The sequence below is a fragment of the Silene latifolia genome, chromosome Y, assembly GCF_048544455.1.
Source record: "Silene latifolia isolate original U9 population chromosome Y, ASM4854445v1, whole genome shotgun sequence".
Lineage (NCBI taxonomy): Eukaryota > Viridiplantae > Streptophyta > Magnoliopsida > Caryophyllales > Caryophyllaceae > Silene > Silene latifolia.
In genome coordinates this window covers 245740913-245754470 of record NC_133538.1, presented here as the reverse complement: position 1 = coordinate 245754470, position 13558 = coordinate 245740913, and the positions used below count along the sequence as shown (strand labels likewise).

General features: G+C 30.1%; 1 protein-coding gene and 1 long non-coding RNA gene across 2 annotated transcripts; both read left to right on the top strand.

Annotated features, from left to right (window-relative positions):
• Nucleotides 1-551: 551 nt before the first annotated feature.
• On the top strand, nucleotides 552-1022 carry LOC141630384 (uncharacterized). The gene has a single exon (XM_074443215.1). The coding sequence runs from the start codon at nucleotides 552-554 to the stop codon at nucleotides 1020-1022; it is 471 nt and encodes a 156-aa protein (XP_074299316.1).
• An 11385-nt stretch (nucleotides 1023-12407) lies between these two features.
• On the top strand, nucleotides 12408-13293 carry LOC141633271 (uncharacterized). Its single transcript, XR_012538065.1, has 2 exons — nucleotides 12408-12793; nucleotides 13031-13293. It is a non-coding gene; the product is annotated as an uncharacterized LOC141633271 (long non-coding RNA).
• The last annotated feature ends 265 nt before the right edge of the window (nucleotides 13294-13558 follow it).

The window sequence follows — 13558 nt, the reverse complement described above, 5'->3', positions numbered from 1 at the left end:
GGTATTAATTTTTAAAAAAAAATTCATAAGGGGTTAAGTTTTAAAAAGTGCAACATTTAAGGGGGTTTTCATCAATTCATCCTTAAATAAATTCCATGATTGCATCTTGTCGAGATGCAAGCGGTAAAGTCTAGCTAAGATTAGACATGCCATAATCATACATTCATACTTAGGCAAAGATGAGCAGGCCAGAATTAGACTCGTGCGTGCAACAAGAACGCCAAGAAGGGAATGTAATAGCTTTGTATAAATCAGAAGTTCAAAGACTAGATTATGCAATATATACTATGACCATACATTCTGGTATTTCGCAATCTCAATGTAAAAGAAACATTGGTATGTCCTAGCCAATGTGGGAGTTGAACCCACATCTTGTGCATTGCACATGCTCTCCCATTTGAGCTAATTGGCTTTCGTAGTTGGACCCAAATGATGCGCTTTCTAGGTCTATGTTGTAGCATATCAAGTTTTAAGAGAATTAAACCTGATATTTCGTGCACTTTGCTCATCTTTACGCTAAAAAGTAGTACAATAGTATAGTGAGCAAAGAAATGATCAACAAGATGCAAGAGGATGCAAACCAATTCTGGGTTCCTGAGTTAGTAAAGCTCATGAAAGCCACAAAAGAACCTTTCCTGAATGTAATTTATGATTCTGATCCTATTGAGAAGATCTTTTTCGACAACGTCGTACTAGTTGGAGATACAGTTCACCCTACAACTCCTCACTGCTTGAGAAGCACCAATATGTCATTACTTGATGCTCAGGTTCTGGGAAAATGTCTCAAGAAATGGGGTCGAGGTGATTTACAGTCTGCTCTTTCAGAATACCAGTCAATTCGATTGCCTATGGTTTCAAAGCAGGTTCAACATGCTCGGAAAGTTGGTCGGATTAAACAAGGCCTTGATTTCCCGGACCGAGAGATTTTCGATCCTAATAAGGCTAGTTCTGAGGAGTGTTGTGAAATCCAACAGAAGAATGTGCCTTTTTTCTCCTACATTCCTGAATTGTTGCGGAGTTAAACGTCAGTCTCAGTTCTTTACTATTGAATATATGTAACTGAGTAAGTCTCATTACGAATTCGTGTGAGAACGACTTTACTATTGAATATATGTAATGAGTAATATCAGAAACACCAAGTAAAATGTTACGACCTTACAATAATCCTACCAAAAATTGATGGCTTCCAACGACTGGAAAACGACTTTTCTTCTTAGCATCCCCATTTATACTAATGAACAATTCTAAGTTCATACATTACAGATAATGACAAAATACTATTTCTACCAGATTGCTAAAGCTGCTATAACAACAAAGGTTCAGGACGCGATGGGGCAAAGGAACCATCCAGAATCAGGTTAATTTCAAAAACTAGCTTATGTATACATACTAATAAACTTGCTAAAAATCTAGGCCAAAATTATATTAAGAAAAAAAAGGACAAAAAAGGATACATAAAAGCCTACTATACTGCTAAATCAGTCGATCTAATTTACTGATATTACGGTCAAAGTAATTCCAGATTGAACTGTTTATGAACCCTAATTTACTGATATTAGGGTCAAACTAATTCAACGTTGCTGCAATTTAGATTAAAATCGTATCAATCTTAGAAATTTTACATAAAATCATCGTGTTATTGTTACAACACGGAAACATATCTTATAATTACAAAATTGATTGAATTTAATCAAGAAACTTACCTTTGTCAATGGCGGTGAAGAAGAGTGTGACGGTGGTCGATGACAGTGAATAAGGAGAAACACAATGGTCGGCGAAGGAGAAGCTGGTGATGTGCGGTGGTTGGCGAACGAGAAACTGGTGATGCGCGGTGGTCGGCGAAGGAGACGCTGGTGATGTACGGTGATCAAATGATGAATCAGAGAGGGAGAAGAGAGAGAAGTGTGTGGTTTAAATGTGCGTCTAAAGTTTTATATGTTCCCAACCAAACTAAATCTTTGGAATTGTGTATAATCCAGCGATCTTAATAGGTTCTCAAGGTTCTCAATATATGGGTGATTCTCACCGGATCTCGACCATATATATATATAGAGAGAGAGAGAGAGAGAGAGGAGTTGAATGATCACCTAAAATGGTGGTGAGTCACTAAGTCTAATCCTAGCCATTGATCAACTAAGATGGTTGGTTGAGATTTTAAAATTTTAAGATGAAAACTTTAATGTTTTATAAATGAAACTTTAATTTACGAGTGAAACTTTAATGCTAAAAATTGAAACTTTAATTTTTTTAAACAATTTTTAATATAAAAATTTGAATTTATTTAATTTTACTGATTTTTAAATATAACTTTAATGTTTTACGAGTGAAACTTTAATCCTAAAAATTGAAACTTTAATTTTTTTAAACAATTTTTAATATAAAAATTTGAATTTATTTAATTTTACTGATTTTCAAATATAACTTTAATGTTTTACGAGTGAAACTTTAATGCTAAAAATTAAAACTTTAATTTTTTTAAACAATTTTTAATATAAAAATTTGAATTTATTTAATTTTACTAATTTTTAAATATAACTTTAATGTTTTACGAATAAAACTTCAATGCCAAAAATTGAAACTTTAATTTTTTTCCGCCAATTTCTAATATAAAAATTTGAATTTATTTAATTTTATTATTTTATAAATGTAACTTTAATGTTTTGCAAGTGAAACTTTAATCGTAAAATTTTGAACTTTAATTTTTTTATACAATTTTAATATAAAAATTTGAATTTAATTAATTTCTTGATTTATAAATTTCATGTAATATTGTCATTTTATGAACGAAACTTTAATGTTTTACGATTGTAACTTTAGCCATAAATTTTGAAACTTTATTTTTTAGGATTGTAAAATTATACTAATTTAAATTTATGTAATTTAGGTCCTTAACGAGTATAATTAGTTCATATTAAAGCGTAACTTTTGTCCATAACCCACGGCTGTCACCACCACCACCATAACCCACGGCTGTCACCACCACCACCACCACGGACCCACGGCTGTCACCACCACCACGGACCACCACCCCCCAAATCTGAAAAAAAAAAAAAACGAGGAACCCACCTCTGCCGCCATCGATCTAAACCACGGTCATCACACCCACCGCAACCACAGCCACCGCAACACTAAATCAGAAAAAAACGACAACCACCATGGTCCACCACCCCATCAAATCTGAATTTAAAAAGCAAAAAAAAAAAGGAGAGACGAGGAGGCCGCGCACAGCACATCCACGGCCACCACCATTAACCACCGCCCAGTACGACACCATTAAACCACAACCAGCAGATTTAAAAAAAAAAAAAAGGGATGGCGTGGTGGCTGCGGCCGAGAGGAGAAGGGAGAGACGGCAAAGGAATGGCGTGGTGGTTGAGGTTGGGGCGAGGGCGAGGGCGGCAGAAGGAGACGAGGAGGAGCAGAGGGCGGCGGCGGCAGGAGGAGCAGAGGGCGGCGTTGGTTTGGGAGGCGGGACGGAGAGAGAAAGGGAGGAAGAGAGGGAAAGGGAGGAAGAGAGAGAAGCAGTAGGAAGGGAAATGAAGTGAATTAGGGTTTGGTTGTTTTATATAGGGCTTTTATTTTCAGATTCAATCTCAGCCCTTAATTTTGTTCTAATCTAATGGTTTAGATTAGGACTCATGGGACTCACCTATACTAAGGGACTCACTTGATCCCATTTCTATATATATATATATATATAGTAATAAGATCAAATGAGTCCTCCTCTTACATGTGAGTCCATAAGTCCCATTATGGGCCATTGGATCTGGGAAATGGAGGGCTAAGATGAGAACAAAAAAATTAAGGTTAATGCTCTAATTTTGCCATCTTCCTTTAATTTTCTCATTAACTACATTAATCCTCTTCATCTTTCATTCATCAACTCATGATCACATCTCCTTATTTTCTCTCTATATCTCACTTCTCCATATTCTCTCCAAAAAAACCAAGATAAAAAAACCAAACAAATAAAAAACCCAAAAAATCCAAATAAATCATTTACTCTTCTTTTCCTCATTCACCATCCACCTACCACCACCCACCGGAAACCACCACAGTCGCCAACCGCCGCCGCCGCCCCGACGTCATTTTTGTAATTTTTTTTTTTAAAAAAAAAACTTGATGTTTGGGTGTTCTTTTTATTGTTTTTTTTCTCCTTATATCGTCTTGCTATATAATATTGTTTCAAATTTGTGAGTGTTTTTTTATTTTAATCTTAGATCTACTAAAATAGATCAATTTTCATTGATCCGTTTTTTTTTTCACAATTTTGATGTTTTGGTCTTTTTTTTTTTTCCCGGTTATTGACATTCTTACAAATTATAGTTTGATTTTAGTACTAAATCTATTAGTTATGAAATCTCATTTTTTACTTTTTTTTCTTGCTGATATCACTTTGTTAGTATCCGTCTTGTTATATATATTGTGTGATTTAGGATCTATTAAAATTACTTTATCGGTTAAAATCACACTTTTTCGATTAAAATTACACTTTTTACCGTTAAAATTACACTTTTTCCCGTTAATATTACACTTCTTTTGGTTAAAATCACAGTTTTTTTCCTGTTAAAAGTACACTTTTTTCCGTTAAAATTACACTTTTTTCTGTTAAAATTACACTTTTTTCAGTTTTAACGGAAAAAATGATGGTGCGTGGTGGTGGGTGCGGCGGTGTTATTTTTTTTTTCAGTTTATTTTTTTGAACTCGATTTTTTTTTTTTCAATTCATATTTTTTTCAGTTTTTTTTATTTCGTATTTTTTTATTTATTTTTTCAGATTTGGGGATGTGGTTCTTGGTTTTTTTTATTCACAAATTTCGTATTTTTTTTAGTTGTTGGTTTTTTTGTTTCTTTTTTTTTCAGATTCGGGATGGGGTTCTTGGTTTTTTTTTTATTTACAAATTTTGAGTATTTTTTTTAGTTGTTGGTTGTTTTTGTTTCTTTTTTTTTTCAGATTTGGGAATGAGGGTTCTTGGTTTTTTTGTTTATTTTTTTTCAAATTTTTTTATATTTAAGATTTTGGTAGTTGGTTTTTTCATATATTTTCTTGTATTTCTTATTTCGGTTTTTTTTAGATTTGGTATTTTAAATCTCGTCTTATTATTATATTGTCTTGTTTTATATTTTACAAATATCGCTTTGTTAATATCCGTCTTGTTATATGTATTTTTCAATTTTCGTATTTAAAATTTTGTCTTGGTATTGTGTGATTTCAGGATCTATTAAAGTTACACTTTTTCTTCTTAAAATTACACTTTTTTCTGTTAAAATTACACTTTTTTCTCTTTAAATTACACTTTTTCCTGTTAAAATTACACTTCTCTAGATTATTAAAGTTACTTTTTTTTTTCTGTTAAAATTATACTTTTGTTTGTTAAAATTACACTTTTTTTAGCTAAAATTACACTTTTGTCTGTTACAAATTTACAATTACACTTTTGTTAGCTAAAATGACACTTTTGTCGCTTAAAATTACACTTTTGTCTGTTAAAATTACACTTTTTTCTGTTACAATACAATTACACTTTTGTTAGCTAAAATTACACTTTTGTCTATTAAAATTACACTTTTGTCTGTTACAATTACACTTTTGTTAGCTAAAATTACACTTTTCTCTACTAAGGTTACCCTCTCAATTACTAAAGTTTCACGCTCAACGGACTAAAATTACATTCTCAATGGACTAAAGTTACATTTTCATTGGACTAAAGTTGCACAATTTGGACAATTTGGACTGACTAATAGAGTTATTAATAATTTACACAATTTGGATTAAAGTTACACAAACTTGGACTAAAGTTATACAATTTGGACTAAAATTAAACAATTTTGGACTGAAAATATGAAATTTGGACTAAAAATACACTATTTACGACTAAATTTGGACTAAACATACATTATTTACGACTAAATTTGGACTAAAAATAAAATTTTGGTCTGAAAATACACTATTTATAGAATTTGGGTGTAATACACTAGTTACACTATTTATTTATTTTGAGTCATTAATATTGTGCAATTTCAATCATTGTCCACTAAAATGTAACTTTAGTAAATTGATAGTGTATATCTTTTATCATTTTATGAGTGTAATTTAGTTTACAAATGTGTAATTTTAGTCCATAAAAGTGTAATTTTAGTCCACAAAAGAGTAATTTTAGTCCCGGAAGTGTAATTTTAGTTCATAAAAGTGTAACTTTAGTTCATTGATGGTGTAATTTTAGTCTATAAAAGTGTAATTTTAGTTCACAAAAGAGTAATTGTAGTCCACAAAAGTGTAATTTTAGTCCATAAAAGTGTAATGTTAGTCCACAAACGTGTAATTTTTGTCCATAAAAGTGTAATTTTAGTCCACGGAAGTGTAACTTTAGTCCACGGAAGTGTAACTTTAGTCCACAAAAGTGTAATGTTAGTCCACAAATACGTAACTTTATTCCTCTTATGTGTAACTTTAGTATACAAAGTGTAATTTTAGTCCACAAAAGTGTAATTTCAGTTCATAAAAGTGTAACTTTAGTTTATTGTGGTTGTAATTTTAGTCCATGACGATGTAACTATGATCATTTTAAGTCATTTTTATATGAAAATTTGAAAAATAACAAATATAAAAAAAGACCAAAACATCAAAATTGAAAAAAAAATAATAAAAAAAAAACGCAAATGAAAAAAAAAACGGGTCAATGAAAATAATTTTTGATCTATTTTAGTAGATCTATTTTAGTAGATCAATGAAAAAAACGGGTCAATGAAGAAAGTGTAATTTTAACGGAAAAAAGTGTAATTTTAACGTTAAAAGGTGTAATTTTAACAGGAAAAAAGTGTAATTTTAACGTTAAAAAATCTGTGATTTTAACCGAAAAAAGTGTAATTTTAACGGTAAAAAGTGATATCAACAAGAAAAAAGTAAAAAAATGAGATTTAAAAAATCAAATCTGAAAAATGGTAAAACAAATCAAAGATCTAGTGAAAAAAAAAACAATGAGATTTCATAATTAATAGATTTAGTACTAAAATCAAACAAATATAAAAAAAAGACCAAAACATCAAAATTGAAAAAAAAAAACGGGTCAATGAAAATAATACTTGATCTATTGTAGTAGATCTAAGATCAAAATAAAAGAAACTCACAAATTTAAAACAAGATTGTATAGCAAAACGATATTTGCGAAAAAAAAACAACAAAAAAAATAAAAACATCATCTAAATATTATTTTTTTTAAAAAAAAAAAAGTAAAAAAAAAAGTCGTCGGCGGTGGCGGCAGCGGCGGTGGTGGTGGGGATGGCGACGGTGGTGGTGTCGGGTGGGTGGTGGTATGTGGTGAATGAGAAATAGATGAGTAAATGATTTACTTGGATATTTTGGTTTTTTTATTTGTTTGGTTTTTGGGTTTTTGGGTTTTTTTTCTTGGGTTTTTTATTTCTTGGGGTTTTGAGAGAGAAGAGTAGTGAAATGTGTGAGATGAGAGAGAAGTGAGTGAGTGGAAAATATATATAGTGAATTAGTGTTTAATTATGTTGTTAGTGATTAATTAAAATGTGTAGGAGAGAGAGTGAAAAATTAGTGTTAATGGTGCTTTTTGGTTTTAATTTCCACCATCCATATTGGATGATCCAAGGGCTATAGTGAAGACTTAGGGACTCAAAACATATGAGGGACTTATAAGAACTTTACTATATATATATATATATATATATATATATATATATATATATATATATATATATATATATATAGGCAAGATCCGGTGAGTTTGCCACTTTTCGTGAGTTACCCCCGCATTTATATACCATTGGATCTAACAAGATCAAGGGCTGAGATTAGACCAAAAAAATTATCCTAGTCTACCTAAATATGACGTTGCCAGTATTCTTCATCTTCTTCTTTTTTCTACCCTATTTTTTCCATTCTTTCTTTCTCCTTTTCCCAATTTCTTCAATTTAATAACATTATTAAATCAAATCATCACAAAAATTGGAGTAATTCAAGTCGAAAACACAAATTAATTCATTATTTTCGTTCTATTTGATTTATACACGCATCAATCGTCAATTTTTGCCCAAAATTTGCAGAAACCTTAGCGCGAATCGACAAAACAAAGGTAAGCGTAGATTATATAAGTCAATATATGTTATTTTGCGAGTTATTTCAATTTATACTCCATTAGTATGCTTGTTTATCATACCGTTGACATTTGATTGATGATTTATTATCATAATCTTGAAAATTTGTTGGTAACCTAGATTAGCACACCAACTGTTTGTTAAAATGTCTAGTTGAATTTAGTAACTCAATTGTTGTAGTAAAAAACGTGGTTATTTAAATGCAGAAAGGCAGTTATTGTAATGTACAAACTCAGTTATTGTAATGTACAAACTCAGTTATTGTAGTGTAGAAACTCTGGTATTTGTAGTTATTGTAATGTAGAAACGCAGTTATTGTAATGAATAAATTGTGTTATTGTATTGAGATGAAACTCAAATATATTCAAATTTCCCGTTCACTCGTTAGTTGTTGTAACATTACATCTCGATTATTGTATTACTTAAACCCAGTTATTCTATTATTAAAGATCAGATATTGTATCTCATAGTTACTTTAAGGGTGTTACGTAAGTAATATTCTGCTTTTTGGTGATTTGTAGGTCGAATCACGATAGACGCGGATAACTGACGTTCAATGGAAAAATTGATGTATATACTTAGTCATTTTAATGAAGAAATGTAGTTATTTCATAGTTAACTCGGTTGTTTAGTAAGAATAATATTTTTTGATATTTACAGTTATTGTAATGTAGAAACTGAGTTATTGTAATGTATAAACTCTGCTATTTGTAGCTATTGTAATGTAGAAACTCTGGTATTTGTAGTTATTATAATGTAGAAAGTCAGTTATTGTAATGAATAAATTGTGTTATTGTATTGAGATGACACTCAAATATATTCAAATTTCTTGTTCACTCGTTAGTTGTCGTAACATTACATCTCGATTATTGTATTACTTTAATCTGTTTATTGTATTATTATTAAAACATGGTTATTGTATATTGTAGTTGCTTCTTGGGTGTTCTGGTAAGTTATATTATGCTTTTGGGTGATTTGCAGGTGGAATCACGATAGACGCGGATAATTGACATTCAATGGAATATATACTTGGTAATTTTAATGAAGAAATTTAATTATTTTATAGTTAACTCAGTTGTTTACTGAGAATAATGTTCTCTGGTATTTTCAGTTATTGTAATGTAGAAACTCGGTTTATTGTAATGTATAAACTATGCTATTTCTACTTATTGTAATGTAAAAACTCAGTTATTGTAATGTAAAAACTCGGATATTTGTAGTTATTGTAATGTAGAAACTCAGTTATTGTAATGTAAAAACTCTGATATTTGTAATTATTGTAATGTAGAAAATCAGTTATTGTAATGAATAAAACGTGTTATTGTATTGAGATGAAACTCAAATATATTCAGTGTTCTATCTTTTGTTTGATTTCATCTTGTTTAATTGAATAACTAGTCATTTTCATTCAATTAATCATTGAGATTGGTTAATGCAATAGCAAAATTTGAAAAATGAAATAATCATTTAAACAAGATTAAAAAAATCATTTACTTTCATTATATAACTATTTTGTTTCCAACACATTACACTTAAACATCTCTAACAAATTATATCCATGCATCATCATTACATCTAAGAATTTCAAATAATTTAGGGTTATTTAATGTGAATACTCTAAACTATTGCACATATTCTCAAAATACTTCATACTTTGAATTAACTATGAATACTATCAACTAATGCACCCATTCCCCCATAATGAAACAGGTGGAAAGGCTACCTGTACCACCGGTTGCCCTTATTTAAAATTTGGTTTTTCATTTTTTTTTTATCTTTACTTGTCTTTGACCTTTAATTATTACCTTTTCTACCTTTTCTTCTTCCCTCCTTGTACCTCTTGATCTTCATCGCAATTGTTGACCCTTCATTAGCATTCATCATTTTCACCCTCAATTAATTCCACAATAAAAAGGGTAAATCAGTTTCGCCCTTAATTAATTAATACTGTTATTGTATTTAATTTTTTAAATTGCATTTTTCCTAAGTTATTGTTTTTCAATTGCAGTGTTCTTCCACATCCTCGTCTTCAAATATGCTTCGTTGATGTGTTATTTATTGAGAGAGTTCAGATTTGGGCGGTGATTTTAGAGATTGTATTTTAACAAATCTAACTCTAACCCATTTGCTGATTATGCGTCTGTACAAGGTGCTTACCTACCCGGCTACCCCAAAGTCTAACCCACATACAAACTGCTGCTGTTGAATGAACATAATGAATATCAAAATAATTGAGATATTTAATTTGATGAAAAAAATCAAGTCCAATGATGAGTAACAAGTAACAACTCAGTACAAAAGTCAGTTGATGATATGGCCAAGCAATTCTGAGAAACATAACCAAATAAATTTTAAGGAGAGATTAAAAAAAAGGAGAGAGTGGAGATATACAATTTATAAATCCAAAAGTAAAAAAAAAAAAAAATGCAGGTATCATATGGAAATGTAAGATGAGGAAGATAAAGTTCTTAAAAATAAAACGGTGGGCCCTGCTAAACATATTACCTACTACACTAGGTAAAAAAAGAGGGCAATTCTGCTAAATGGGAGGGGGTGCATTAGTTGATAGTATCCGTAGTTAATTTAAAGCACGTAGTATTTTGAGATGGGGTGTAATAGTTCAGAGTATTCTCATTAAATAACCCAATAATTTATCTAACAATAGTAACATCACAAATATTACATATATTTATCTCCTGTACTACGTCTAAAAGTAATTTTCCATCGAGAACTGTGTCTTGTCGTTGTTTTCACCCTTCTTCCACCAATATTTCTTCCCGGCGAGAACCATGTTTTGCCTATTGATGAGGGTTCTTCTTAGAATAACTAGTGTTACAATATACAATAACTACTATTACTCTATAGAATAATTTCGATTACTCTATAAAATAACCACCAATTATACAACATTAAATAATCAGTCATGTTAGTTCTATACTGAATAACTAGCGCTACAATATAAAATAACTATAACTGCTCTATAAAATAACTACTATTGCTCTATAAAATAACTGTTGGTAACACATTATAAAATTAATTGGTCATGTTAGTTCTTCTTAGAATAACTAGTGCTACAATATACAATAACTACTATTACTCTATAGAATAACTTCGATTACTCTATAAAATAACTACCAATGATAAAACATTAAATAATCAGTCATGTTAGTTCTATATAGAATCACTAGCGCTACAATATACAATAACTATGATTGCGCTATAAAATAACTACTATTGCTCTATAAAATAACTGGTGGTAACACATTAACAACTTATGTTAATTCGTCTATGTGGGATTCGAACCCACACCTTATGCAATTAGCACAATGCTCTACCTTTTGAGCTAATAGACGACAAAGTAGCACAATCCTATTTGTCTTTACTATAATATTAGCGTTGCGTTTTTTTACATCTATGGGCAAAGACATTTCATTCTAATAGTGTATGAAAAAGATTCATCTAAGAAAAAAAATACTATTAATTCACAACGACGAACTAGTATGTACACTAAAATCAATAAAAAGGAAGCAAATTAATAAGTATGAAATACTCCTAATCAATCAGAAGGCTATGAACTACTGCAAATCAATCATATTACATATGAACTCCTAATTTATTCATCTATGAACTACTCCCAATCAATCATTGAAGTGAAAATCGAAACTGACCTAAATTGATTCGTAACAATTAAATGAATCAAAACATATGTAAGTAACTGCAATATCGAATATGTTAAAGGTAGATATAAGGAATACAATTATAGAGAGATCATACCGTTTCTGCGATTTTATAAAGAGTTTGATCTACTGAGATAAGGTTGAGTTGAAATATAAAAATTAATGAAGAAATTGATGAAATAATGAAGGGATTGAAAAACCATGGAGAAAAAGGAAAGAGAACGAGATGAGAAATGTGTAGTATACTGGGAAAAGAGGGAGAGCAAGATAGAGAGGGAAAATGGGAGGAGAGAGAGAATAAAATAGGAAAAAATGATAAAAGAGTGGAAGGGAGTGTCGTAATCAGCTTGTTATATGTAGGAAATAAGATTAAATCTCAGCCATCTATCTTAGCTTAGATCAATGGTCCAGATTTAGAGGGGTAACTCACCAAGAATGACCTAACTCATATGATCCTATTTCTATATATATATATATATATATATATATATATATATATATATATATATATATATAGTTAAGATCCGGTGAGTTTGCCACTTTTCGTGAGTTACCCCCGCGTATATAAACAATTGATCTAACAAAATTAATTGCTCACAATCATATATCACACAAACAATCCCTGCACACTATTTCTCTACCAATCCCTACTTTCTCTCTCTTTACAAACCAATTGCTTTATTTTCATAACAAACAAAAAACGTTAAAAAATCAGTCAAAATCGTCCAAATTCATCAAAAATTTCATCAGTTCTTCCCCATTTTTTTTGTAATTCCAATCAATTACACCAAACTCGTTCACAATTTCAAAAAAATAGGTCCAAATCGTCCGAAATCTTCCAAATTCATCGTCAAATTCATCAAATTCTTCTCAGTTTTTTTGTAACTCCATAGATTACAGGAAATTCATTCACAATTTCGATTATTTAATTGAAACGATCAATTGATTGATGATTTATTATCATAATCATCAATAAAAAAAACTAGAAAACCAAGGTATGAATATCACTTACGATTTATAGTTATTTTATAATCCAGTAGTTGTAATATATTTACCGAGTTATTCTATATGATGTTCTTACAAAATGCAGTTGTTGTAACATTACATCTCGATTATTGTATTACTTTAATGCAATTATTGTATTATTAAAACACAGTTATTGTATCTTCGAGTTACTTCATGGATGTATATAATATTCAATGAAATAATTCATTATTTTTTGTGATTTACAGGTTGAATCACGATGAACATGGACAGTAGACGTTCAGTGGAATAATTGATGTATATACTTGGTCATTTAATAGTTAACTCAATTGTTTATTGAGAACAATGTTCTCTGATATTTACAGTTATTGTAATGTAGAAACTCAGTTATTGTAATGTAGAAACTCAATTTTTGGAATGTAAAACACTGGTATTTGTAGTTATTGTAATGTAAAAACTCAGATATTGTAATGAGTAACTCATGTTATTGTATGGAGATGAAACTCAAATATAGTCAACTTTCTATCGATTGTTTGTTTTCATCTTGTTTAATTGAGTAAGTGGTCATTTCATTATAACAACTTTTAAAAAAATGACTTGCTTTCATTATATAACTATTTTGTCTCCGTCACATTACACTTAAGCATCTCAAACAAACTATGCATCTTCATCAGTACATCTAAGCATCTCAAACAATACATCGTGTTATTGTATTGAGATGAAACTCAAATATATTCAAATTCTATCTTGTAATATAAAACTCTTGTATTTGTAGT

What these genes read in the sequence shown, in the direction of transcription:
- LOC141630384 (XM_074443215.1), top strand. Translation starts at nt 552, where the DNA reads ATGATCAACAAGATGCAAGAGGATGCAAACCAATTCTGGGTTCCTGAG.